Below are 23,786 nucleotides of genomic sequence, written 5' to 3' on the forward strand. Positions count from 1 at the left end.
GACAGGAGCCCCTTCCCCCAGAAAAAGCAGCACCACGGGAAGACGTGATAAGGGGGACCCCGCCCGGCCCCTCCCTCAGAGCCGACGACCAGTCCGTGCTGGGCGGGCCGGGCCGGGGGCCACATCGCCTCCCACACACGCGCATCCCTGTCCTGCCAGGAGAGCGGAGCTGGGCCGTGTTTACAGGCCACAGAAAGCTACAGCCACAGGCATGCAATTTATAGATGACACACAATTTCAAGTCAACACAAAGGGCTTTTTCAGACTGATGATTTTGTTGCCTCCACAGAAAGGATATGATTGTTACGACACAGTCACAAAGAAGACCCGGAGAAGGAAACCAGGACAAGCTTCCTCAACATCCACTGTTCAGGATTCAAACCCCCCCCTCGCCACCGGCATAGAATCAGGGGGCATCAGACACCCGACGAGATCGGGGACCGCGTCCCACGGCCAAGCTGGCTGGGACTTTTTGACCCTGGGTATCAAGCAGTCATTCTCCGGCGTCTGCCAGCAAAAAGGAGCAAAGCCAGAGCCAAAGATTCGGAAAAAGAGATTTAAACGCAGTCCTGAGAAAACACGCCCCTGGCTGGGGTGGTGTGGACGTTAGTTAACACACAGACAACTCCCGTGCAGCCCGTCAGGGACCCGGGGCTGGGCCCGTGTCTCCCAGCTCACAGAGAGGTGGTGCTGTCGGCAGGGCAGCGGGCCCGGTGCCACGGCACCCCCCGTGCCCGGGAACCTGCAGCCCCACGTGGCAAAGGCGACTCTTCAGGGGCCGTTATGGACCTTGAATTGGGAGGTGATCCTGGGTCATGGGGGGCGGGGGGACCAGGGTGAGGAAGAGGGAAGACGTTGAGCCAGGGCCCCTCTAGCGGGGAGACGGCAGAGGACCCCCTGCACTTCCGGGGGGGGCCAGGCCCTCTGCGGCCTCCAGGCTGCAGCATGAATGCGTTGTTCAGGCTGGAATCTGCAGTGACCTCTGAGCGAGGAACTCCCTGACCTGCTTTTGCTGTTTTTTTTTGTCTTTTCTAGGGCCGCACCCATGTGGAGGTTCCCAGGCTAGGGGTCTAATCAGAGCTGTAGCCACCAGCCTACACCACAGCCACAGCAACCTAGGATCCAAGCCGCGTCTGCGAACTACTACACCACAGCTCACGGCAACGCCAGGTCCATAACCCATGGAGCAAGGCCAGGGATCGAACCAGCAACCTCATGGTTCCTAGTCGGATTCGTTAACCACTGCGCTACGAGGGGAACTGCCCTGACTTGTTTTGCACACTGCCTTCCTAAACCCATGTTGGAAACGCGTCCCAACCGCCGGGCTCTCCTCGGCTGTGGGACCTCACGGCATTGCTAGACGAGCAGACGCCCCCCCTGCCAAAGGCGGGGGCACAGCAGCAGAGAGGAGGCCCGTGCCCCGTGCTCCCCAGGCTTCCAGAAGGTGGTCGTGGGCCCAGGTCTGACCACGCGGCCAGACCGCTCCAACCCCCCTCCCGCCTGAAGACACTTGCAAAACATTCTGGAAGCTGTCTCTGGGCACCTGCTGACAATGTCACTGGCTCGCTGTGACAAGTACGTATGAGAAACAAAACACATTCTCACATGACACGCAATAGACGACCAAGAATAGCTGGCGGGAGCCTTGGCAAGAGCAGACAGGACGTCTGGACCCTAAGCCTCATGTTTTTAGCAGCTGGGACCCAGGAGGTCACGGCGGTGCTGCTCCCTTGCAGGAGCCCGACTGTCCACAAGGGCTGGCTTCTGACTCCTCGGTGGCCCCTGACTCTGAGACCACGTCTGCACGCCCTCTGCTCAAGATTCATAAATGTCTTCCAGCGTGGAAAGCTACCCAGTCACGTACACAGAAAGTTCAACTACAAAGACATCAGTACAAAATTTCTTTTTTCTTTTTTTTTGCTTTTTAGGGTCGCACCAGAGGCACATGGAACTTTCCAGGCAAGGGGCTGAATCAGAGCTGCAGCTGCAGGACTACACCACAGCCACAGGCACACCAGATCCGAGCCCTGCCTGCAACCTACACCACAGCCACAGCAGTGCCAGATCCGAGCCCTTAACCCACTGAGCGAGGCCAGGGATCAAACTGCGTCCTCATGGACTAGTCGGATTAGTTTCCACTGTGCCACAATGGGAACTCCCCAATTTTTCTTATTTTTGGTCTTTTCAGGGCTTTTTTGTTCCATGTGGAAGTTCCAGGCTAGGGGTCGAAGTGGAGCTGCAGCTGCCGGCCTACACCACAGCCACAGCAACACCAGATCCGAGCCGCATCTGTGACCTACACCACAGCTCACAGCAATGCCGGATCCCTGACCCACCGAGGGAGGCCAGGGATCGAGCCTGCAGCCTCAGGATACAAGTCAGATTCATTTCCGCTGTGCCACAACAGAACTCCCCCAAGCATTTTTTTTAACTCTTTATTTTGAAATAATTCCAGATTTCCAAAAGGTTAGAGAGACAGGCCGGCGTGTGGGCACCCTTCCCCAGAGGACCGCCTCTGAGCGCCACCTGGCCTGCGGGTCCTCAGGCCTCCCAGGACCCTGGCCCCGGCAGGCGCCTCTGAGGCGCACCCGTCTTCCCGTCACAGCTTGTCCCTCGGGCCCGGCTGGCCTGCGTGTTCTCACTACACTGAGGTGATGCCGTCCTGCCAAGAAAACCGCAGAAGTGACCCTGCACCTTCTCGGGGCGTCAGGTGGCGGGGGTAGGGCCGTGGGGACCACGCCGACCCCTCACTGCTGAGCAGGTGCCTGCAGGGCGGCCTCCAGACCAGCGAAGCTGCTGCACAGCACATGCCCCCATCCCAGGCCACCGACACTCCCGGGCTTGCAGGTGGCGTCTCCTGCCCCCAGGCTGGCGGGAACCCAGAGGGGCTGCCCTTCCCGCACCGAGGCTTAGTTACTCGCTTCCATCAGCACGGACTCCTGGACAGGAGCTTATTTTGTGGGCTATACCCCGTTTCCGCCACTTATGCTGTGCCAATGGGAGCTCCGAGACCTGTTCTTCAAGAAGCCCCGTCATGTTTCAGCCATTCCTTCCCCTATCCCATTTTTTTTGGTGGGGGGGTCTTTTGTCTTTTAGGGCAGCACCTGCGGCACATGGAGGTTCCCAGGCCAGGGGTCGAATTGGAGCTGCAGCTGCCGGCCTACACCACAGCCACAGCAACGCAGGATCCGAGCCTTGTCTGCGACCTTCACCACAGCTCACGGCAACGCCAGATCCTTCACCCACGGAGCGAGGACAGGGATCGAACCCATGTTCTCATGGATACTAGTCAGGTTCATCAACCACTGAGCCACAGAGGGAACTCCAGCAATTCCTACCTTTCCGGCGTAAGAGGCTCCCCTGGCTTTCTGGGCCTTGGGCCTGGACTCAGCCATTTCTTCCAGGAGTCCTGGTTCCTCCCGAGAGGGCTGCCTCAGACCTAGAGCCGGCCGCGGGGTGCACCGTGCTGCTGGGGTCGCTGCCTCTAGCCCCTCAGTGCCCACAGCCGGGGAGACGTCCAGACAGACAGACAGACACACACACACACACACACAGCTGCCACCCACTTCTCCAGCCGCTGCCTTTGCAGACGTCAGGGATCCGGGACCCCACACAGTCGCTGTCGTTACCCACAACACAGCTCCAGCTTCTCCCAGCCCGGAACTCGGGCCTCAGAACTGCTGCCCTCGTGAAAAACAAGCGCACTTCAAGTCTTGTCTCTCGGTGCCCAGCTTTTGTCGCAGCACCGTTTTCCAAGGTTACCTGGGCGAGCCCCATCTCGCCAGCCCCTCCAGGTGGGCAGGGCCTGCCTGGGCAACAGGGCTGTCACTGCTGCTGTCCCACAGCCGGTCCGCTCATGAGTCGACGGCACCCAGAGGCACAGAGAGGTGACACCCCCGTCCCCACCCTGCCCTGTGCTGACCGTCATAGCATCCGCTTTGCCCTCCCGGTTTCTTTGGCTCCAGCATGCAAGGGTCTCCCTAGTCCAGCCCCCACCCCCACTGCCATGCTCTCTGGGCCTGACGCGCCCACTCCAGATGCTCAGGGCGCCGTCTCCAAGCAGCTCAGGGGATGAGGGCGGGCGTTTAGGTCTGTTGATGCTTTGTAATTACAAACAACGAACGCTGTGCGTGTGCAACATGTCGGAAAATACAATATATTTTCAGAGTTCCCACTGTCGCACAGCGGAGACAAATCCAACTAGTAACCCTGAGGTTGCAGGTTCGATCCCTGGCCTTGCTCAGTGCGCTGAGGATCTGGCATTGTTGTGGCTGTGGTGTAGGCCGGCAGCTACAGCTCCCACTGGACCCCTAGCCTGGGAACCTCCAGATGCCATGGGTGCAGCCCTAAAAAAAAATGAAAAGAAAATACAAAATATGTTCGTGATTCAGTTAACCAAAAACCAAGACTTTTCATAAACTAACTAAAAATACGGAAAAAACGTGCAGCACAATTGGAAGCGTGAGGCAGAGGACGGCTGAGGAGTGACAGACGGAGTGCTTGGCGCTGAACCACCAACGGGGCAGCGGTGCTAGGTGAGGGGCCCCCTCCGCCCCCGGAAATGGGACCAGGACTGTCGGGGAGGGCGTGACCCCGTACGGCCTCCACCGAAGGACGCGGACAGCGCCTGGACGCAGCCAAGGAGCAGCGCTTCCCAGAGCCCAGCCTGGTCACCAGGCAGAAGCGGAGCTCGGGCTGGCTGTCCCCACCAGCCATGGCCGGCCCCTGTCCCAGCGGGGACGACCTGGATCCTCCCACCACCACCTCCCACTGGCCTCGTCCAGGCAAACAGGCCTCACCCTCGGGCACGGCGCCCTGCTGTGGTTCTGAGCCCACGCGGCGTCACCCCAGACACTCGCTGCAGGTCTGCACACCTGTGACGTCTGTTCTGACGGCGCTCCGGGCAGCGGGCAGTGGGCACGGGCTGCTGCAGCGCCGGCCGGGGGCTCACGAGCGTCCTCAAAGGCCTGGGAGGCCACATGTGCAAAACGACTGACCCACGGAGACATTCTGTCTCTCAGCGACAGCAAATGCGTTCTTGGAACCAACCCAACATCTAGTTTTACAAACACGGTCTGATATGAACCAGAAAACGAGCCTTGATCAGACAGATACTCGGTGCCAGGCGTCACCATAAAAAAAAAATCGAGACGTCAGATACGTCAAAAGCCCATTTCCCACTTCTGGGCTCGTCCTCTGTTCTTGTTAAAAAAAGGAGGTGAGGGGCACTTGTGTCTGCGTCCAAGATACGAAGAGGAACCCGAGTGCTGGGGGACGACTTCCCGACGACCCATGTGCCCAACGACGACACTGCGACCCTTTCGCACGTCACACACAAAACGCGCCGAGACCGCGATGCGAACCAGCGTCCCCAGGAGCCCGAGCTGACCAGTCGCTGGGCGCACGCCACATGGCAGCCACCTCCGCGGGAGCCCGTCACACCCGCGACTTCAGACGCACCCAACGCCGCGGGGTCGGCAGGGCTGTGGCGGGGCGACGGGTTTCCGACATCCTCGGGAGCGTCGAAGACCAGCCCCTGCCCGGCCACGAGCTGCGTCCTCGGGGAGGGGCGTCCGTTCTGACTTCCAGCGGCATCTGGCGGGCGCCCCCAGAGCCCCCCCACCCCGAGCCGTGGTACCAACACGCCAGCCGCCGGGGGCGGGGTCGTCCGGACCCCCCACAGCTGTGCGGCCTTTCACCAGGTTCAGTCTCGGTCAGACTTTCCGTCCTTCAAATCTCCAAAGCCCAGTTTTTCCAGGGGCTCCTGTGCCATCAGCTGCCTGGAAGGGAAAGTGAGAGCCGTCAGAGTGGGTGTGTCTGGGGTGGGGGCGACGCCAGCCCATGTCCTGCCACCGAGTCACCCGGCCACTCCGTCCTGGGAGCAGTGCTGCACCCCCACGGGACCGAGAGGACCCCAGCCTCACAGCCACATGCCAGGCCTCCTCTCCCCGGCCAATGCCCCTCTGGGCCTGGGGTGGCTGCTGATGGAGGGCACATGCACAGTGGGGTCCCCGCAGGATGCGAGAACCCCCTGCCCCAACCCCAGAAAAGAGGTTTTTAAAAAAGGGTGTGGGGTGTTCACTGCAACATGGAAATAACCTAAATGCCCCTCGACAGAGAGGCAGATAAAGAAGACAGGCTCCGTATACACAATGGAATACTACTCAGCCATTAAAAGGGAGGAAATACTGGCATCTGCAGCAACGTGGATGGACCCAGAAACGACCCTGCTGAGCGAGGTCAGGCCGACAGTGAGACACCAGCATCCACTGCCGGCACTGACGTGTGCAATCCGATAAAAGGACACAATGGACTTCGTGGCAGAACAGGTGCTGACTCACAGGCTTTGAAACACCGATGGTTCCAAAGGAGACAGGGTGGGGAGGGGATGGGCTGGGGTTTGGGATGGACACGCGGTAAACCTGGGTTGCGACGATCGCTGGACAACGACACGTGCAACTGAGTAATAAAAAATGCTGCCAAAATTTAGAAAAATACAAAGTCACTGTGAGCCAAAATACTACATAAATAAATAAAGAAGCGTGTGGAGGAGTTCCCACCGTGGCTCAGTGGAAATAAATCTAACACACATGAGGACACAGGTTTGATCCCTGGCCCCGTTCAGTGGGTTAAGTATCCAGCACTGTCGTGAGCAGCGGTGTAGGTCACAGATGCGGCTCGGATCCCGTGCTGCTGTGGCTGTGGCGCAGGCCAGTGGTTACAGTTCCAACTCGACCCCTAGCCCGGGAACCTCCATGTGCCACAAGTGGGGCCCTAAAAAGACAAAGAAAGGGGGATGGAGGAGTTCCCGCTGTGGCGCAGCGGGATGGGCAGCATCTGCACCGCCGGGATGCAGGTCTGATCCCACTCAGCACAGTGGTTAAAGGACCCAGTGTTGCCACAGCCGAGACTCGGCGCTGATCCCGGGCTGGGGATCTACATACACCTCGGGGCGGCCAAAAACAGTAAAAAAAACACCGACCCCGGGGGGAACGCAGGTGTGGAGGAGCAAAGCCCCAGATCCTGACACTGAACCTGGCTGACGCTACCAGGGGTCAGGCCACCCCTGGCCTGGAACGTTTTTGTTAAAAACAAACTGAAAGTCTCCAGTCGAAATAAACGACCGCGGCAGAAACACACAAGCCGGCCAGCCAGCCAGACGTCGCCCGAGCGGTCCTGAGGCCACCTTGAACTGTGGAAGCCGCCGAGCCGCCGGCTGCGTCCCCGTCTCCTGCCGTCCTCAGCAGCCCCAGAAGGCTGCTCCAGCGAAGCCGTGCTGAGCCCTGACAGGCTCCCTCCCGGGGCAAACGAGGGAAAAAGAGGCCCTCTGGCTGGTCCTGCCTGAAAGCCCTTGTCAGGACAGCCAGGGGCAGCTCTGGGCGCCAGACCAGCCAAACCCTCCAGAGCGGCCTCAGGAGGGAGCGGAAGGCGCTGTGCTGGCCCAGAGACAACTGCCCCGAGCTCCAGGGACACAGCTCAGACCCTCACGGGGGCAGACACCAGCTGCAAAGGATCGCCAGGGCACAGCAGCACCGAGAGGAAACTCGCTGGGCCACTGAAAGACAGTGACTGCTAGGCGTTCATGTGCTCCTTAAAGACGGCAGGAGCCGCCTGCAGGCCTTTCGTCAAGCCTCACCCCCAGGAGCCTGAGCAGCTCAGAAGGCACGACAAGGGGGTCACTTGAGGGCCCTGCGCCCAGAAGGTCCATCAGCCTCGAAGTCCCAAACGTCCACAGCCAGCCTTCAACACACCTGCGGCCTGAAAACCACAGCAGGTCCTGCCCGGAGCGGAGCGTGAGTTCACTCCGGGAAAATGAAACAGGGCTCGGAGTGGACGGATTTACGTCAACCTGCCTTCAGACAAGGCTTCTCACGACTGGACTCCTTAGCGAGCTAATGAAGGGCTCAAAAGGCAGAAATAAGACTTCCCACCCCGTGGAGTTCCCGTCGTGGCACAGTGGTTAGAGACTCCCACTAGGAACCATGAGGTTGCGGGTTCGATCCCTGGCCTCGCTCCGTGGGTCAGGGATCCGGCGCTGCCATGAGCTGTGGTGTAGGTCGCAGACTTGGCTCGGATCCCACGTGGCTGTTGTGCAGGGCGGTGGCTACAGCTCCGATTAGACCCCCTAGCCTGGGAACCTCCATATGCCGTGAGTGCGGCCATAGAAAAAAGACAAAAAAAAAAAAAAAAAAAAGAATTCCCACCCCAGAAACGTAGTTATAGATTACATGCTTTTCCCATTAAGGTTTACGATCATTCTCATTTTAAGTAAAATCTCCACGGATCAGTTCGTCACATTTTTTTCTCTTTTTTTGCTTAAAGCTGTGCTCTGGTGAATTCTGGTTAAGACAGGAGGACGCATTCATCTTTCCTCATTTCTTACACGGCCACTGTCCTCCCTGTCATCCTGCTAACAGCTCTGAGCCTGCGTGGAACGAAACAGCAGAACACATATTTTCAGAGTCTGAGAATGTGAAAGCAACAAGCAGTGCACCCACAACCTTAAATCTTCTGACTCAGTCAGCACTTTTACGATGTATGATTCTGAGCCCTGGGTGGCATGTCAGCAGCGCCCAAATTTGGAAGGAAATACTCTGAGGAATGCAATCACGCCCAAAGCTATCCCTGGAGAAAAGGTTCCCACGATTGCTAAACAACTCTGAGTAGCTTTAATCTGACAAGCCTCAGTTTCAGAGGCCAGCAGCTCTACAGGTCTGAAACACAAGCCAATCAAGGCTCGAGTGAGGCCCACCCCAAGCACCTCCAGGGCGAAACGTCGGGGCAGGAGACCTGGGAAGGGGGAGAAGTTACAAACAATTGCTCAGGGAGAGAAGTTACCAGTAATTGCTCGCATGTACTTGCCTCTCCATCCTGCATTCTAAATATTCTTTTGATTCATTTCTGCACAAAGCATTTTCAAAGTTATTGTCACGGAGACACTTCATGAACTTCTCCTTAAAGCTTTTACATTCACCTAGAGAAAAAAAAGGAAAAATGTTTTGGGTTTAAAGTGAAAACATGACCTGCTCGCCCAGCGGTTGCCTTCACGGAGTTCCCAGGTGGTGGCGTTGTCGCTGCACCGGTTCCCGGTCGCTGCTGTGGCGTGGGTCACGTGCCGCGGGCGCGGCCACACAAAACAAAACAAAACAAAACAGAACAGAACAAAACTGGCTGCCTCCAGAAATACGCTGAAAGCGACCACGGAGAAGGTGCCCCGTGGAGAATCAAGGACAGGAAAATGGGAGCGAGCACGCGGGGAGCGGACGCTGGGGAGCTCCCCGCAGGATTCTTTCGACTTTGCCGTGTGTTTAGACTAGTTCACTGTAAAACGGTGGCCAACAAAAAGCCACCGATAAGCCAATTTTCGAAGCCTTAAGTTTCCACGGAGGCTTTCCCCCAGGGTGAGTCAAAACTCCGCAATGCCGGCCCCAAACGTGCGGCGACCGGGACGGTTTTTCAGTTCTGCACAAGACAGTTTAACGCCCTGCGAGCTTCACACGCTTAAAACATTTTACTGACGCAACGTCGGCCCCAGAGCACCGGAGGCCGGGACTCCGCGCCCCCTTCCCCGGCCGGAGGGCGCAGCCGGGACCCGGCGGAGCCGAGCCGAGCGTCCGCGGCCCCGACGCCAGCGCCGCCCCGGCCGCGCGGCTCCACCGGGCCGGTCCAGGGCCGCGCGGGTCCGGCCTGGGAGCCCCGACAGCCGGCGCTCACCAAAGTGATCCAGCGGGAAGCTGCCCTTGTCCGGGGGCCGCGGCTGGAAGCTCTTGGACCCAAAGTTCATGGCCGTCGACATGATGGCAGCGCCTAGAGTCTCCCAGCGCGACGCACGCCCTACGGAGGGCGGCCGGCCGAGCGCCGAGCAGGCCCCGCAGGAGCGCCGAGCACGTCGAGCGGCTAGAGGCCCTGCGTCGCCTAGGCCCCGCCCCTCGCCATGCAGGGCCCGCCCTCGCCGCCAGGCCCCGCCCCTTGAGCCCAGGCACCTTCCCCAGGCTCTGAAAGGGCCGTTTCCAAGCTGGTCGCCTCTAACCCTCGCCGCAACCCAGTGGGGGCGGGAGAGGGGGGGTTCCGGCCATCACTTTATGGTGAGGAGACGGAAGTTCAGAGAGGTGCAGCAAGTTGCCCAAAGACACACAGCAGACTTGCACTGTCCTGGCAGGCTGTGTCTGCCGGGGCCTCTCCGGGGCGCCGGGGCCTAATCCTGGCACTTATCTGATGAGAAGGAAGGAGTATTAGCTTCCTGGAGCTGCCGTCACAAAGAACACAGTCTGGGAGGCTTAGAACAACAGGATTTCTCAGCTTTGAGGTCCAGATGTCAGAGATGAAGGTGTGTCCTGACCATCCTCGTTGGCACCTCCTGGCGCTCCTTGGCTTGTAGATGCATCACCCATCTCTGCCTCATCCCATGGCATTCTCCCCGTGGGTCTATGTCCAAATTTCCCCCTTTTATTTTGCTTTTTTGTTTTTTTCTAGTTCAGGGCCCGTTTTTTTTTTTTTTTTTTCCCTGTATGTAATATATTTTTATCTATTATTTTTAAAGTGTTTATTAGAGTTGATTTACAATGTTCTGTCAATTTCTGCTGTACAGTAAATTGACCCAGATATATATACACATTCTTTTTTTTTTTTTTTTTTTGGTTTCTTTTTTGTCTTTTTGCCATTTCTTGGGCTGCTCCCGCGGCATATGGAGGTTCCCAGGCTAGGAGTCAGATCGGAGCTGTAGCCGCCAGCCTACGCCAGAGTCACAGCAACGTGGGATCCGAGCCGTGTCTGTGACCTACACCACAGCTCACGGCAACGCCGGATCCTTAACCCACTGAGCAAGGCCAGGGATCGAACCCGCCACCTCATGGTTCCTAGTCGGATTCGCTGACCACTGCGCCACGACGGGAACTCCTATATACACATTCTCCTTCTCACATTCTCCTCCATCCTGTTGGATGACCTCATCTTAACTAATTACACCTGAGATGACCCCGGTCCCAAAAAGGTCACATTCTAAGGTAGTCGGAGTTAGGACTTCAACATATGAATTTGGGGAGACACAGTTCAACCGATAAAAAAAAGTGAAAACGCGTCATAAATAGGTAACCCCTGACACTTATTTATTTTTGCCATAATGGCAGCAGTAACGAGTAAAGGGGCTCCGTGGAGACCCCCGCTCTGCCCAGCGGAGCTCCTCCCAGCCCTGTACCCTGGCCTGTACCTGCGCCACCCCCATGCCACCACTGAATCACTGGCGCCAGCCCAGCGGTGAGCCAGGCCCGGGACGTGACCAGCACGTGGGGTCCTCAGCATCACAGAGTCACCTGCTGTTTCCTCTGGACGAGCTGCGTTACCCCGGGGCTCTCACGTGACCAGCACCAATGCTCCTCGAAAGTCAGGGTCTTGCGGAGAGGCCCCCCGCCAGCCGGTCTCCATAACCTCGCCCCCCCCCCGCCCCCGGGCCTGGCCCCGCCCCCAGACGCGTTCCAGCCCCGCCCTGCACCCACTTGCAGGGCCTCCTGACCGAAGTCCGCTGGGTGCCCCGTGTGTCCGAGCTGGCGGGCCTTGGGCGGGTGGGTGTCCGCGGGCGAGCCTGGGGCTGCTGGGAAAGCCCGATCCTCTTGTCCGGGCCTTGATCCTCTGGGCCTCTGGGCCACTTAAAACTACAAAGGATGACTGTACCTGTTCCTGTCATGTAACCAAGCGTCTACACCGCTGGACTCAGGGACCGAGCACTGAGTTATTCATTAATGCGTTTCCAGAGCTGCGAACAATAGAAGCTTTCATTACCCAGCAAATGGTTCTCTTCCACTTGATGGGATCACACCGCTTAGCAGTCAAAGGGACAGCCCTCCCCTCCCCACCAGGCCTGCCCTCGCGGCCTCTCCATCTGGCAGCCCTGAGGGATCGGTAAAGCCTCAGAGGCCCAGGGACCTGGAGGCAGCAGCCAGCTTTTAAGGGACACGCCTGTGCCTGGCACGTGAAACACCTCTCATTTGCTGGGGTGCTTCACAGGCAGCCCTGGGGGCCCACAAGAGTGTCTGGCACACAGTAGGTGCTCAAACATTTTTTTGAAGAATGAACACAGCTAGGCAGGTGTTATCATCCTCATCTCAGATAGAGACGCCCAGAGGTCAAGCCGGGGGTTATGCGGCCAGCATACGAGTTATCAACTGCTGCATAACAAACAGCCCAGACTCACTGGTGTAAAAGAGCAGGCATTTGCTCTGCTCGTGAACTTGCAGTGAGGGCTGGGAACCCCTTGAAGGCCGAGCACACATGGCTGGGAGTGGGGGACAGTGGGGTTCAGCCCCTCTACAGCTGCTGGGCTTCCTCACAGCATAGTGGCCGGGGCGGCACATGAGGGGCCCAGGAGATGCAGGTGGATGCTGCATCAACTCAGTGGTCCAGCCTCCGAAGTCACACAGCCGTGCCTCTGCTGCCGTCACAAGCCCTCACCCAGATTCAAGGGCAGAGCCCCTGCGCTCCATGGGCAGATGGCAAATTATAACAAGGGCTGGTGGGCTGGGCGCACTGTTGGAAGAGGCCCTCTGCCTCAGCTGACTAGTGGACAAGGGGCTGAGTGTGGAACCAGACCCCTCTGGGGAAGACCCCTCCCCCCCAGGGATCAAGGCTAGGTGTGACCTGAGCCCCAGTCAGAGCAATGGGACCCCCCGCCAGTCATGTCTGACCAGAACCATCCCCAGGCTTCTGCTCGAGCACCAGGACAAACCCAGTGGGACTGTCCACTGGACAGCTGGCAGGAGGCAAGCCTGGGTGGCAGGTGGTTGTTGCCACGATGGGCAGAGAGCCACCTGAGGGTGAAGCTGGCAGACCCAAGAGCGAGAAGGCGTCGGAATCATAATGACGTCATTTGGCCCCTGGATCAACCCTTGCCTGAAACCGGTATCACTGTCTTTCCTCGTTAATAAGTTCTGATGTCAAAGTGTAATTTTCAGAAGGCTCTCAGACAAATATGTTCGTGTCAGAGTTTTATCTAACCCATCAATGAGGGAACTTGGCCAGACGGCAGGGCTGCTTCAAAGACAAACATCCAAACCGTGCCTATCCTTGTCTGGTCAGAGGAGAACGAGCTGTAGGGTCGGACTGCTGAGCTGGACTCCAGGCAGGTTAACATCTCACAGACAATAAAGGGCAGCCTTTGGGGTTACCTGCCACACAGAAATCATTTGCGTTTTATGGGAACCACTTGAAGCTTTCCGATTTTCTTTCTTTCTTTCCTTTCTTTCTTTCTTTTTTTTTTTTTTTTTTTGTCTTTTGTCTTTTCAGGGCTGCACTCGCGGCATATGGGGGTTCCCAGGCTAGGGGTCGAATCGGAGCTGTAGCTGCCGGCCTGCACCACAGCCACGGCCACCAGATCCGAGACGTGTCTGCAACTGCAGTTGCAGCAGTGCCAGATCGTTACCCCACTGAGCGAGGCCAGGGATGGAACCTGCGTCCTCATGGATTCTAGTCTAGTTCTTAACCCGCTGAGCCACAATGGGAACTCTCTCTAGAAGGAGCTCTGTAAGGGCCTGAGATGGAATGACAGACAGGCAGCAGTAACAGAGAAGGGAGAGGCTTCTGCACGATCCTGGCCCATTGTTTCTCTAAAAATAAGAAGCAGGGAGTTCCCCAGTGGTCTAGTGCTTAGGACTTGGTGCCTTCATGGCCGTGGCCCACGTTCAGTCCCTGGTCTGGGAACTGACATCCCACGTCAAGCTGCTGCATGCCATGGCCAAAAAGGAAATGAAATGGAATATAAGGTAGTGAAGCAAAGCAAAATAAAATGGTATATTTTTTAAAAATAATTGAAAGTGAACGAGTTCCCTTGTGGCTCAGTAGGTTAAGGGTCTGGTGTTGTCACTGCTGTGGTTCAGGTTCCATCCCTGGCCTGGGGACTTCCGCATGCCATGAGCGTGGCCAAAAAAAAGTTGATTTTTTTTTTCCTGGTCTTTTTTAGGGCCGCACCCGTGGCATATGGAGGTTCCCAGCCTAGGGGTCAAATCGGAGCTACAGCCGCCAGCCTACACCACAGCCACAGCCATGCCAGATCTGAGCCGCATCTGTGACCTACACCACAACAGCTCATGGCAACACCGGATCCTTAACCCACTGAGCAAGGCCAGGGATCGAACCTGCAACCTCATGGTTCCTAGTCGGGTTTGTTAACCACTGAGCCACAACGGGAATGCCATACATTGATTTTTAAATCAACTATATTTTAATTTGAAAATATATTTCAAAATAAAAAGAAAAGTATGCGGCAGGGGGCAGGGGGCAGGCGGAGACTCTGGGGTGACAGGACAGCGCTGTCGGGAACGTGGCGAAGGTTCCAGGGGTGCGTGCTTGTCTTGGGCTCCAGCTCCACCCTTCAGCACGTGAGGGTTTCGGTCGTGAATAAACTTGTGGAAGAAGAAGGCGGGGCACCAGAGGGGGCCAAGCATCTCCGAGGGACCCGGGAGGGAGAGGCCCGGGAGGGCAGGGGACGTTCTCGGGGACATGTGGGACTTCCTACTGAGACGCAGGAGGGGCCACACCAACACCCGTCCCCAGAGTCTGCGGGGGGTGGCAGCAGGTTCCCGGGACAGGAGATGGGCCCCTGGCCTCTGCAGGTGTCACGGAGGGAAGAGTGTCCAGACGGGGTGACCCAGGACCGCCGAGGGGCGCCAACAGCCCTGGGGACAGGAGGGTCGCCCGTCCTTGGCCCAGCTGCCCCTGAGCCTGCCGTGGCACCGGCCCGGCCCACGTGCACCAGGCAGCCCAGCAAGGAAGACCATCTTGCCCAGCCTGCCGCAGCCCCGGACCTCCAGGTGTGGCCCGTGCCACAGTCGCAGGCAGGACCCTCTCCGGGGGTGGGGCAGCGAGGGGCGCAGAGAGGGGGCAGCAGCTCTGGCAGGGGGTCTGGGAGAAAGGAGAGGCGCCTGTGTCGTTGCTGTGGCTGCTTCAGGCTGGGGGTGGGGGCGGCACCAGATGAGCTGGGGGGATGCAGGCTGGGACGTGAGGATGATGGGGGGGTCACTGGGAGGGGCGGCCAGGGTGAGGCCACCGCACTCGGGGCCCCACGGACCCTGCAGACAGACAGACGGCACAGCCCACCTGCAGGTAGGGCAGACCCGAGCCCCAGTGGGACGGGATCCCACGAGGACCGGTCTGGACTCTTCTAGAACCTTCCCTTCCCCCATCCAGCACCCCACTTTGGCTCCCCTAAGGTGACAAAGCTGTGTGATTCCAAGACTAGGTCACAGGTCATAGGTCATTGGCTGTGGCCTCAATCTCTCACTCACTCACTCTTTTTTTTTTTTTTTTTTTTTGTCTTTTTGCCATTTCTTGAGTCGCTCCCACGGCATATGGAGGTTCCCAGGCTAGGGGTCAAATCGGAGCTGTAGCCACCGGCCTACACCAGAGCCACAGCAACGTGGGATCCAAGCCGCATCTTCGACCTACACCCCAGCTCACGGCAACGCCGGACCCTTAACCCACGGAGCAAGGGCAGGGATCGAACCCGCAACCTCATGGTTCCTAGTCGGATTTGTTAACCACCGCGCCACGACGGGAACTCCTCACTCACTCACTCTTGAAGCTTAAAAACACAAGTCCCCCAAGCCGGGGTTCCTGAGGTCGGGGGTCCGAAAGGGCCCCAGCAGTCCCCCGCCACCCCCGGGAAACCTCCCTGTGTTAAGGTCACACGGTGAGCTGCCTCTGTTCCATTTTCTGCCCTAAACGCCTTGTGCTGGCACCTGACACCTGCACAGCCTGGCGCTGTCACCCTGCCGACCTCCCCGGGTTCCCAGGCCCGTGAGTGTCCCCACTGTTCTCCCTTCGCCGGTCAGGAGGCCACTCAAAGTTGATGCCGTGGGGCTTCACCGCCCGCGCACCCTGCGCCGGATGGGGCCTGCTAATGCCTCCCAGGTGAGCCCCGCTTCCTCCTCCAGGACCTCCAGCCTGTGCCCGCAGGGAGGGCCTTGACACCGGCCACTCAGCTGAAGGATCCGGAGGCCGAGCAGTTCCAGGCGTCCTCTGTGACCGTAAACCCGCAGCCGTGCAGTCTGCCCGGTAGTGAGCAGCCCGTCGGGGGAGGTGTGCACGTTGAGGCTGGGAGGGGAGGGGCCCACAGGCTGCCTTGGCGCTGAGGTTTGTGTGGGACACAAAGCAGCCCCGGGGACAGGCCCCTGGTGAGGGGCCCAGCGGCAGGACGGGGCTGCACGGCCTCATGTTGGGGCAGGTGGCACGAAGCAGGCCCAGCCACTTCTGGAGCCAGCAGCCCTCCCAGCCCCCAAAGCTCACTTCCAAAGCAGCGCCTCCGCCCCTCCCAGCTGGGCCACTGGGGTTTAGGCGACCGGAGTGTGGCCCAGACCGTCGGGGGCTCGTGAACCTGGCCACCTGCTGCCCATCAGGCCCTGCTGCAGGTGGGCCCTTCTGAGCTACCAACCCCATCCTGCCTCCACCTGCGTCAGTGTAGCAAGTGCCTCCTGCCTGGGGGTGACAGTGGTTGAAAAGCCACCAAGGAGCAGACTGTCCCCCAGGCAAGCCCACCGATGGGGCCTCTGAAGCCCCAAGATCTGAGGCATGTGCCGTGCAGACCCCATGGGCCACGCCTGCCTGGTGTCCCCCGGGCCCCCGGCAGAGAGAAGCTGGCGGACGCAGATGGTGGTGGGTGTGGAAGAGGCCAAAGAGGTGCTGCAGAGGGAGGCTCCGATCCTGGGGAGGGCGAGGCCCCAGGCCCCCGAGCTGGGCTCTGATGGGGAAACCGAGCAGAGGCCGCGAACCGGCCGCCAGGCTGAGTCCTCCCCAGCGAGGCGAGGGCCGAGGGTGCCCAAGTGCAGGCCTGGACGCCGGCCCCCGGCCCCTGGGCCCCTGCCGCAGACTCGACCCCACATTCCACGCACGCCTGCCGCTTTAAGCCGCCTGGCCGTCCCCTGCAAACTGCTCATTCCACATTCTCGGGGTGGCGGGGTGGGTGGGGTGCCGGCACGCCCTCCCAGGAGGCCTATAAGGCAGAGGGCGGCCCTGGAGGGGACTGGGGCCTCGCCACCCGCCGTCCTCATGGCTCCGCTGCTCTTGGGGCTCCTGGGGCTCCTGGGGCTCTGGGGGCTGCTCTGCACCTTCGCCCGCACCCCCTCCCGGGCCCCTCGCTGGCCCCCCGGGCCGCGCCCACTGCCGCTCATCGGGAACTTGCATTTGCTGCGGGTGTCACAGCAGGACCGGTCATTCATGGAGGTAGGTCGGAGCGGGCGTGGCCTCGGCCAGGATCTGCGCCTGGGCCAGCGCCGGGCCCCCTGCCAGCCCTGAAGCCACCCCAGCCCCAACTCAGCAGGACCCCTGTGGAGTGGGAGGTGCTGGCCTCCCAGGGGACACAGGAAGTCTCAGTGCCTGTCCTGCCTCGGGGAAGAGAAAGACACTCCACCCCAGAGGGAAGCAGGTGGGCAGTGCAAGGAGCAGGGACCAGGAAGCAGGCCAGGAGGGCTCCCTGGAGGAGGCAGCATTAGACGAGGGCACTCCTGGGAGCAGCACCCCGCAGCAGAGGTCTGGCACCTGAAAGAACCAGGAGCAGGGCACACAGGTGCCTGTGGGGCAGGGGGGAACTGCCGCTGGGTATGGCCCCCCTCGCCTGGGCTGCAGGCCGGACCCCAGCCCAGGTCGAGCTGGCTGGCTCGAGGATGCAGCAGAGGTGCAGGCCTGGCCCTGGCCCTGAGCGCTGTCCAGCCCATGAGGCTGCCTGGTGGCCCCCGGGCCCTGCAGGTGGGCGGGGAGGAGGGCAGGGCAGCCCTGGCTCCCAGGGGAGCCGTGACGCACAGAGTGCCCTGGGCTGCAAGAGCCACCCCACCAGGCTGCAGGCACCAGGGTTCTCAGGCCCTGGAGGCCACCGTCCATGTGCTGGGGGCTGCAGAGCGGGCAGTGAACCACACGGACTGAAAGGCTCCTGGGGGACCTGGGGGTGGGGCCGTGGGCTGATGCTGTCCTGTCCCCACCAGCTTGCCAAACAGTACGGGCCAGTGTTCACTGTCCACTTGGGGCACCAGAAGATGGTGGTGCTGACCGGCTACGAGGCGGTGAGGGAGGCCCTGGTGGGCACCAGGCAGGAGCTGGCCGGCCGGCCCCCCATCGCCATCTTCCAGCTCATCCAGGGAGGCGGCGGTAGGTGTGCGGCTCGGGGCGGGGCAGAGGCCAGCTCTGCTTCTGGGGCCCACCGGGCACGGCGGCTGAGAAGAAGGGCCCTTGCGTGGGGCAGCAGGCAGGGGCGTGCCCAGTGTGGTCCTGTGGGAGCGTCGGGGTGTCCATGTGGCAGGGTGGGTGCACACAGGACCAGGGCACACCGGAGGGGACCGGGCCAGCCAGGGCCAGCTCCGGGGGAACAGCCTTGGGGACGGGAGTGAGTCCCCCGCTCCCGCCCGCATCTCTGCGTGCATCCGGCCCGCAGGCATCTTCTTCTCGTCAGGGCCGCGCTGGAGGGCCGCCCGCCAGCTCACCGTGCGCGTCCTGCACAGCCTGGGCGTCGGGAGGGCGCCTGTGGCCGACAAGGTCCTGCAGGAGCTGCGGTGCCTGACGGGGCAGCTGGACAGCTACGGAGGTGAGTGGGGGCTGGGGGACCCCCATCGCGGGGCCCCTCAGTCCTGAGGCCCGTCTCCGCCCCCAGGCCGGCCCTTCCCGCTGGCGCTGCTCGGCTGGGCTCCCTCCAACATCCTCTTCGCGCTCCTCTTCGGCCAGCGGTTTGACTACCGGGACCCCGTGTTCGTGTCCCTGCTGGGCCTCATCGATGAGGTCATGGTCCTCCTGGGGACACCCAGCATACAGGTGCGGTCGCCCTCGGGTGGGGCAGGGGGCGGGGAGCCAGCCTGAGACGGGCGGGAGGGGGTCCCAGCACCGCCCCCGACAGAGAGGTGGGCTGCGCCTTGCGGAGGCAGCGCTGGATTCGGAGCCAGGAGGCCCGAGGCGTGTCCTGCCCTCACAGTGAGGGGCCGTGGGCCCCTTGCCAGGCCCCGTGCTTCTCGGAAACAAGGACTGGGGTCCCCGCCTCTCCCCTCTCCCCACCAGTAATAGCTGCACCTGCTCAAAGGTCGGGGTACGCACGGGCCCTTCTCCCCTGGATTTGGGGGTTGCTGCTCCCAGGCCCGAAGCCCTCAAACCTGGCGTCCCCTCCACCACGGCTCTTCAGTGTCACAAACGCACTGTGCCCCTGTGCGTGTCCTTCTCTCCCAGATTCTAACCGTTCCCATGGGTGGCCACCACTGCCAGCCTGAGCTGTGACTCGCGTCGGCACGTGCGGGGCACGGTGAGGTGGGGGAGGTGTGCACCGCGGCGTGTGGATCCCTGCTCTGCAGGCCAGTGTCTCCAGCCCCCGAGGCCGCAGGCTTCAGCCCCGATTCGAATCCACCCCTCGCGGCGGGAGGGGCTTCCTCCCGAAGCTGGGCTGGCCGAGCCCCCAGGCAGCCCCAGGAGGCCGGAGGCCAGACGGTCAGGGGACTCCAGGGAGTAGGCCATCCCAAGGCCTCTGTCCCTGCGCCCCGTGTGACGGTCCCTGCGGTGGGGCACGGGCGCGGGACAGCAGCTGGGTGCACGGCCCCCAGACAACCTGGCCAGACAGGCTGTGCCGTGACCCCCATTTCACGACGGGCTGAGCTGAGGCTCCCAAGTTTGCAAACCCACCCCCCTTTCTCTTTTTGGCTGCACCCACGGCACATGGAGGTTCCCAGGCCAGGGATGGAATCCGAGCGGCAACTGCAGCAGTGCTGGATCCAGAGCCTGCTGTGCCAGAGCGGAAGCTCCTCCCTTCTCTTACTTTATTTTATTATTATTTTTTAGAGCTGCACCTGCGGCACATGGAGGTTCCCAGGCTAGGAGTCCAAGCGGAACTGTAGCCCCCAGCCTACACCACAGCCGCAGCAACGCGGGATCCTTAACCCACTGAGCGAGGCCAGGGGTCGAACCTGCAACCTCATGGTTCCTAGTCGGATTCTTTTTCACTGCGCCACCACGGGAACTCCCTCCCTTCTTTTTTTTTATTTTTTAACTTTTTTGCTTTTTAGGGCTGCATTAGCGGCATTTGGAGATTCCTAGGCTAGGGGTTCAATCAGAGCTATAGCTGCTGGCCTACACTACAGCCACAGCCACAGCAGCAGCGCCAGATCTGAGCCACATCTGCAGCCTACACTGCAGGTCACGGCAATACCGGATCCTTAATCCACTGAGCAAGGCCAGGGATCGAACCTGCAACCTGATGGTTCCTAGCCAGATTCGTCTTCACTGCGCCACGACGGGAACTCCCTCCCTTCTTTTTAAAAATGAGTCGCAGCCCATTCTAGGTTATTCCCACAGCAGTAACCCCCACCCCCCGCCGGCTGCTTCATCTTATCCGCACAGGTGGGCGGGGAGCAGGGGACAGGCTGACAGTTGCCTGCTGTGACTTGCACAGACCCCCAGGTGTGTTGCCTACCAAGTGGCGCCTCCTTCGGGCGCTGAGAAGGAGGATTTCATCAGAGCCCCTGGGGCTGCTGGGCCCACTGGGAAGGGCAGGGCAGGGGCCCCAGACTGGGTGCACTCTTGCGGCACCTCTGCCTGGAGCCTGGGGCTGCGCCAGGGGTCCCAGACAGGTGAACACACCTGCTGGGGGATCGGTCGGCGCCCTCACTCTCCCGCCACGCCCCCAGCTGTTCAACATCTGCCCCTGGCTCGGGGCCCTCCTCCAGCTGCACCGGCCCGTCTTGCGCAAGATCGAGCAGGTGCGGGCCCTTCTGCAGACCCTCCTGGAGGCGCGGCGGCCCCACCCGCCCAGCCAAGGACGTGTGCAGAGCTACCTGGACGCCCTGATCCAGCAGGGCCAGGTGAGGCCGAGCCCCGCCTCACCACCCAAGAGGCCCCAGGTCCCCCCCAGGAGGAGCGGGGGTGGGGAGGGATCCTTGTTGGTCCCACACCTCCTGGCTGGGGGCCTCTCTGAGCCTCAGGCTCCTCACCTGTGAAATGGGGTGGCGGGGAGGCTGTGCTGCCCTCAGGAGGCTGCAGGTGCTCAGCTCGGACCTTGCCCTGGCCCCCCTGCCTGACCTGTGGTCCCCGCCCTTCCTGAGCCTGGGCCTGTGGGAGGGCCACGGAGCCGGACGGAGCCACAGCCTCCAGCTGAGCCTGGCCCCTCTCACCTCTGCAGGGGAAAGATCCCGAGGGCCTGTTTGCCGAGGACAACGTGGTGGCCTGCACCCTGGACATGGTCATGGCTGGCACGGAGACCACCGCCGCCACGCTGCAGTGGGCCGCCCTCCTGATGAGCAAGCACCCGAGTGTGCAGGGTGCGCCCAGAGCCCATCTGCGGGCGCCCGGGACCCAGGGGGCGGAGGGAGGCTCCCGGGACACTGGCGCCCACCCTCTCGCCCGCAGGCCGGGTGCAGGAGGAGCTGGACCGCGTGCTGGGGCCCGGGCGGCCCCCCCGGCTGGAGGACCAGCGCTCCCTGCCCTACACCAACGCCGTGCTGCACGAGGTCCAGCGCTACATCACGCTGCTGCCCCACATGCCCCGGTGCACGGCCACCGACACCCGGCTGTGCGGCTACCTGCTCCCCAAGGTGGGCGGGCGGGCCTCCCCCACCTGCTCCTCTCCTTCCGGGTGGACAGGGCTGAGGGTCTCAGGGATGCCCGTGGGGATGCAGGAAAGAGCGTTCAGCAGGGGGCAGCCCTGGGCGTCACAGCCCCCTCGAACCTGGGGCCTCCCCACAGCAGACTGGGGTCCACACTGCGTGGCCCGGGTCACCTGGGAAGTGGAGCTAGGCCACAGCTGGCGCGGGTCGGAGCGGAACCCCCAGCAGACCCCTGCCAGGCCCCGCCCAAGGCACGGCCGGGAGGACAGGGTGCCCGGCCAGAGGCCCACCTGCCGCCCGCCCACAGGGCACGCCGGTGGTGCCCCTGCTGAGCTCCGTGCTCCTGGATGAGACGCAGTGGGAGACGCCGCGCCAGTTCAACCCCGACCACTTCCTGGCCGCCGATGGGTGCTTCGTGAAGCGGGCGGCCTTCCTGCCTTTCTCTGCAGGTACTGCGCCCTGGCGGGCGGGCGGCCGGGTCCCCAGGGGCCTCGGGAGCCCAGGCTCGCCGGCCGGCAGGGCTACCCCACCGCCGTTTCCGGGAGCCCACCCTGCACCCGTGTCCCCCGCAGGCCGCCGCGTCTGTGTGGGGGAGAGCCTGGCAAGGTCCGAGCTCTTCCTGCTGTTTGCGGGCCTCCTGCAGAGATACCGCCTGCTGCCCCCGCCCGGGCTCAGCCCCGCCACCCTGGACACCACGCCCACCCCGGCCTTCACCATGCGGCCACCAGCCCAGGCCCTGTGCGCCGTGCCCAGGCTGCAGGGGCACTGACTGTGGGAGGTCCTGGCTTGGGATGGTGGAGGGTGATGCGGGGGGCTCTGTGGGTGATGGGGACCACGTGGCAGGCCGCCCCCCAACCCAAGCCAGGCTCTCAGCCAGCGAGGGCTGTGTATCCTAGACCTGGCAGCCACGTCTGGGCACCAAGGGGGACAGGGGTGCCCCACCCCTGCCCTAAGACCCCGCCCAAGCCTCGTCCTCTTCCCCGCCCCCCCCCCCCGCCAGCCCAGACCCTGGGGCGTGACTGCTGCTTGTCTGCAGCCAGATGCCCCGGCGGAGCCTCCACGCACCCCCTCCTCACACCCCCACAAGCCTCCCCTGGGCTTTCCCTGCTGCTCTCTCCCCCATGCCTCCCCCACTGTCCCCATCTGGTTCCTCAGCAGGCCCAGTGTCACCAGGCACCACCCACCTGCAGTCTAGGGCTGTAGGGAGATGGCAGTGGGCTGCTGGGCCGCCCAGAGGCAGTCTTGGCACCGCAGGCCCCGCGGGCCCCGCTCACTGCACTGAGCTGGGCCCTGGCTCCACTGCAGCTCCACCCAGGTCCTGCAAACGCCACCCAGGTCTTAGAGCTCCCTGGCACCGTGCCAGGTGGCACTCGGCCCGTGGAGCCAGGACCCTGAGCCCTGGGGCTACCTTAGTGGGAGACAGGCCAGTCAGAGGACAGCCACCAGCCGGGGTGACGGTGAGAAGGGGCAGTGGGGGTTTGCAGGCAGGCCACCCCCAAGAGCCTCTCCTCTGGGCCATTCCCACCGCTCACCTCCTCGTCTGCCCCGGACCTTTCCCGTGGCCAGAGCCTTGGCTTTTCACGGGCTGGAACCAGCTCTTCCTCTCTCGGGGGACAAGCACCCTCAGGGGCCAGCTGGCGATGGTGGACACTGGGGCCCAGGACCGGGCTGGTTAGCGACGCTGGCGGATTCTGCACAAACAGCTAAGGCCTCGCCAACACCTCTGTGGAGCTGGATGCAGGCAAGCCAGGCGTGGCTCCTGCCCTCCCAGAGCCCGGCTGGCAGACCGGACTGGAGGGGGCACAGGGCTGGGGGTGTGCAGAAGCCGCCCCCACTCCAGCTGGGGGTCAGAGGCCCTTCCTGGAGAGCATCAGATTAGCAGGAATTAAAAAGCCTGACCGCGCTGTGCTGTCCATGTGGGGACGCTCGCCTGGGGGGGCGAACTGGTGAGTGAGCAGGGTGGGGGTGAGGGGTGGAGGGGCCTGCGGCCCAAGGGTTCAGTGCCAGGCACCCTGTGACGGGGAGCGTGTTCCCCCAGCCTCTGAGCCGTTTCCAGAGGTCCTAGTGGAAGGACCTAGGGCTGCAAGGTCAGCACATGACGCTCCAACGCCCCCCGGGGGGGCGGGGGTGGGAAGCTCCCTAAAACCAAGGGCAGGGCCGCGTCACAGGCACGGGTGCTTCCGGATGTGCTGGCGACATGTCCAGAAAGGGGCCTGGACGGGGAGGGCGGCCTGGGGG

General features: G+C 61.7%; 3 protein-coding genes across 3 annotated transcripts in view; 1 reads left to right on the forward strand and 2 right to left on the reverse strand.

Moving 5' to 3' along the window:
- Positions 1 to 4,940, reverse strand: part of ADAP1 (ArfGAP with dual PH domains 1) — an 81,589-nt gene extending 76,649 nt beyond the window's left edge. The window contains exon 1 of the mRNA XM_085015886.1: positions 4,800 to 4,940. The gene's annotated coding sequence lies outside the window, so the exon portion shown is untranslated. The remainder of the gene's footprint in view (positions 1 to 4,799) is intronic.
- COX19 (cytochrome c oxidase assembly factor COX19) lies at positions 4,132 to 9,815 on the reverse strand. Its single transcript, XM_085016302.1, has 3 exons — positions 9,715 to 9,815; positions 8,859 to 8,974; positions 4,132 to 5,776 (listed from the first exon to the last, which is right to left on the reverse strand). Exons 1-3 carry the CDS (start codon positions 9,794 to 9,796, stop codon positions 5,705 to 5,707), a joined length of 270 nt encoding a protein of 89 aa, XP_084872428.1. The 5' UTR covers positions 9,797 to 9,815; the 3' UTR covers positions 4,132 to 5,704.
- A 7,192-nt stretch (positions 9,816 to 17,007) lies between these two features.
- On the forward strand, positions 17,008 to 23,452 carry CYP2W1 (cytochrome P450 family 2 subfamily W member 1). The gene is made up of 9 exons (XM_021085945.2): positions 17,008 to 17,205; positions 17,961 to 18,123; positions 18,407 to 18,556; positions 18,623 to 18,780; positions 20,634 to 20,807; positions 21,125 to 21,263; positions 21,352 to 21,536; positions 21,856 to 21,997; positions 22,121 to 23,452. The coding sequence occupies exons 1-9, from the start codon at positions 17,032 to 17,034 to the stop codon at positions 22,315 to 22,317; spliced, it is 1,482 nt and encodes a 493-aa protein (XP_020941604.2). The 5' UTR covers positions 17,008 to 17,031; the 3' UTR covers positions 22,318 to 23,452.
- Positions 23,453 to 23,786: the final 334 nt, after the last annotated feature.

Source organism: Sus scrofa, chromosome 3 (genome assembly GCF_054392235.1).
Source record: "Sus scrofa isolate SSC_HxYL_T2T_F1_AM1 chromosome 3, Sscrofa_HxYL_maternal_Yorkshire_Landrace_v2.0, whole genome shotgun sequence".
Taxonomy (NCBI): domain Eukaryota; kingdom Metazoa; phylum Chordata; class Mammalia; order Artiodactyla; family Suidae; genus Sus; species Sus scrofa.

What these genes read in the sequence shown, in the direction of transcription:
- CYP2W1 (XM_021085945.2), top strand. Translation starts at nt 17,032, where the DNA reads ATGGCTCCGCTGCTCTTGGGGCTCCTGGGGCTCCTGGGGCTCTGGGGG. An exon ending in CCCTGATCCAGCAGGGCCAG is followed by an intron (nt 20,808 to 21,124) that starts GTGAGGCCGAGC and finishes TCACCTCTGCAG; the next exon opens with GGGAAAGATCCCGAGGGCCT. An exon ending in GCGGCTACCTGCTCCCCAAG is followed by an intron (nt 21,537 to 21,855) that starts GTGGGCGGGCGG and finishes GCCCGCCCACAG; the next exon opens with GGCACGCCGGTGGTGCCCCT.
- COX19 (XM_085016302.1), bottom strand. Translation starts at nt 9,796, where the DNA reads ATGTCGACGGCCATGAACTTTGGGTCCAAGAGCTTCCAGCCGCGGCCC. An exon ending in CTTCCCGCTGGATCACTTTG is followed by an intron (nt 8,975 to 9,714) that starts GTGAGCGCCGGC and finishes TTTTTTCTCTAG; the next exon opens with GTGAATGTAAAAGCTTTAAG. An exon ending in AATGCAGGATGGAGAGGCAA is followed by an intron (nt 5,777 to 8,858) that starts GTACATGCGAGC and finishes CCTTCCAGGCAG; the next exon opens with CTGATGGCACAGGAGCCCCT.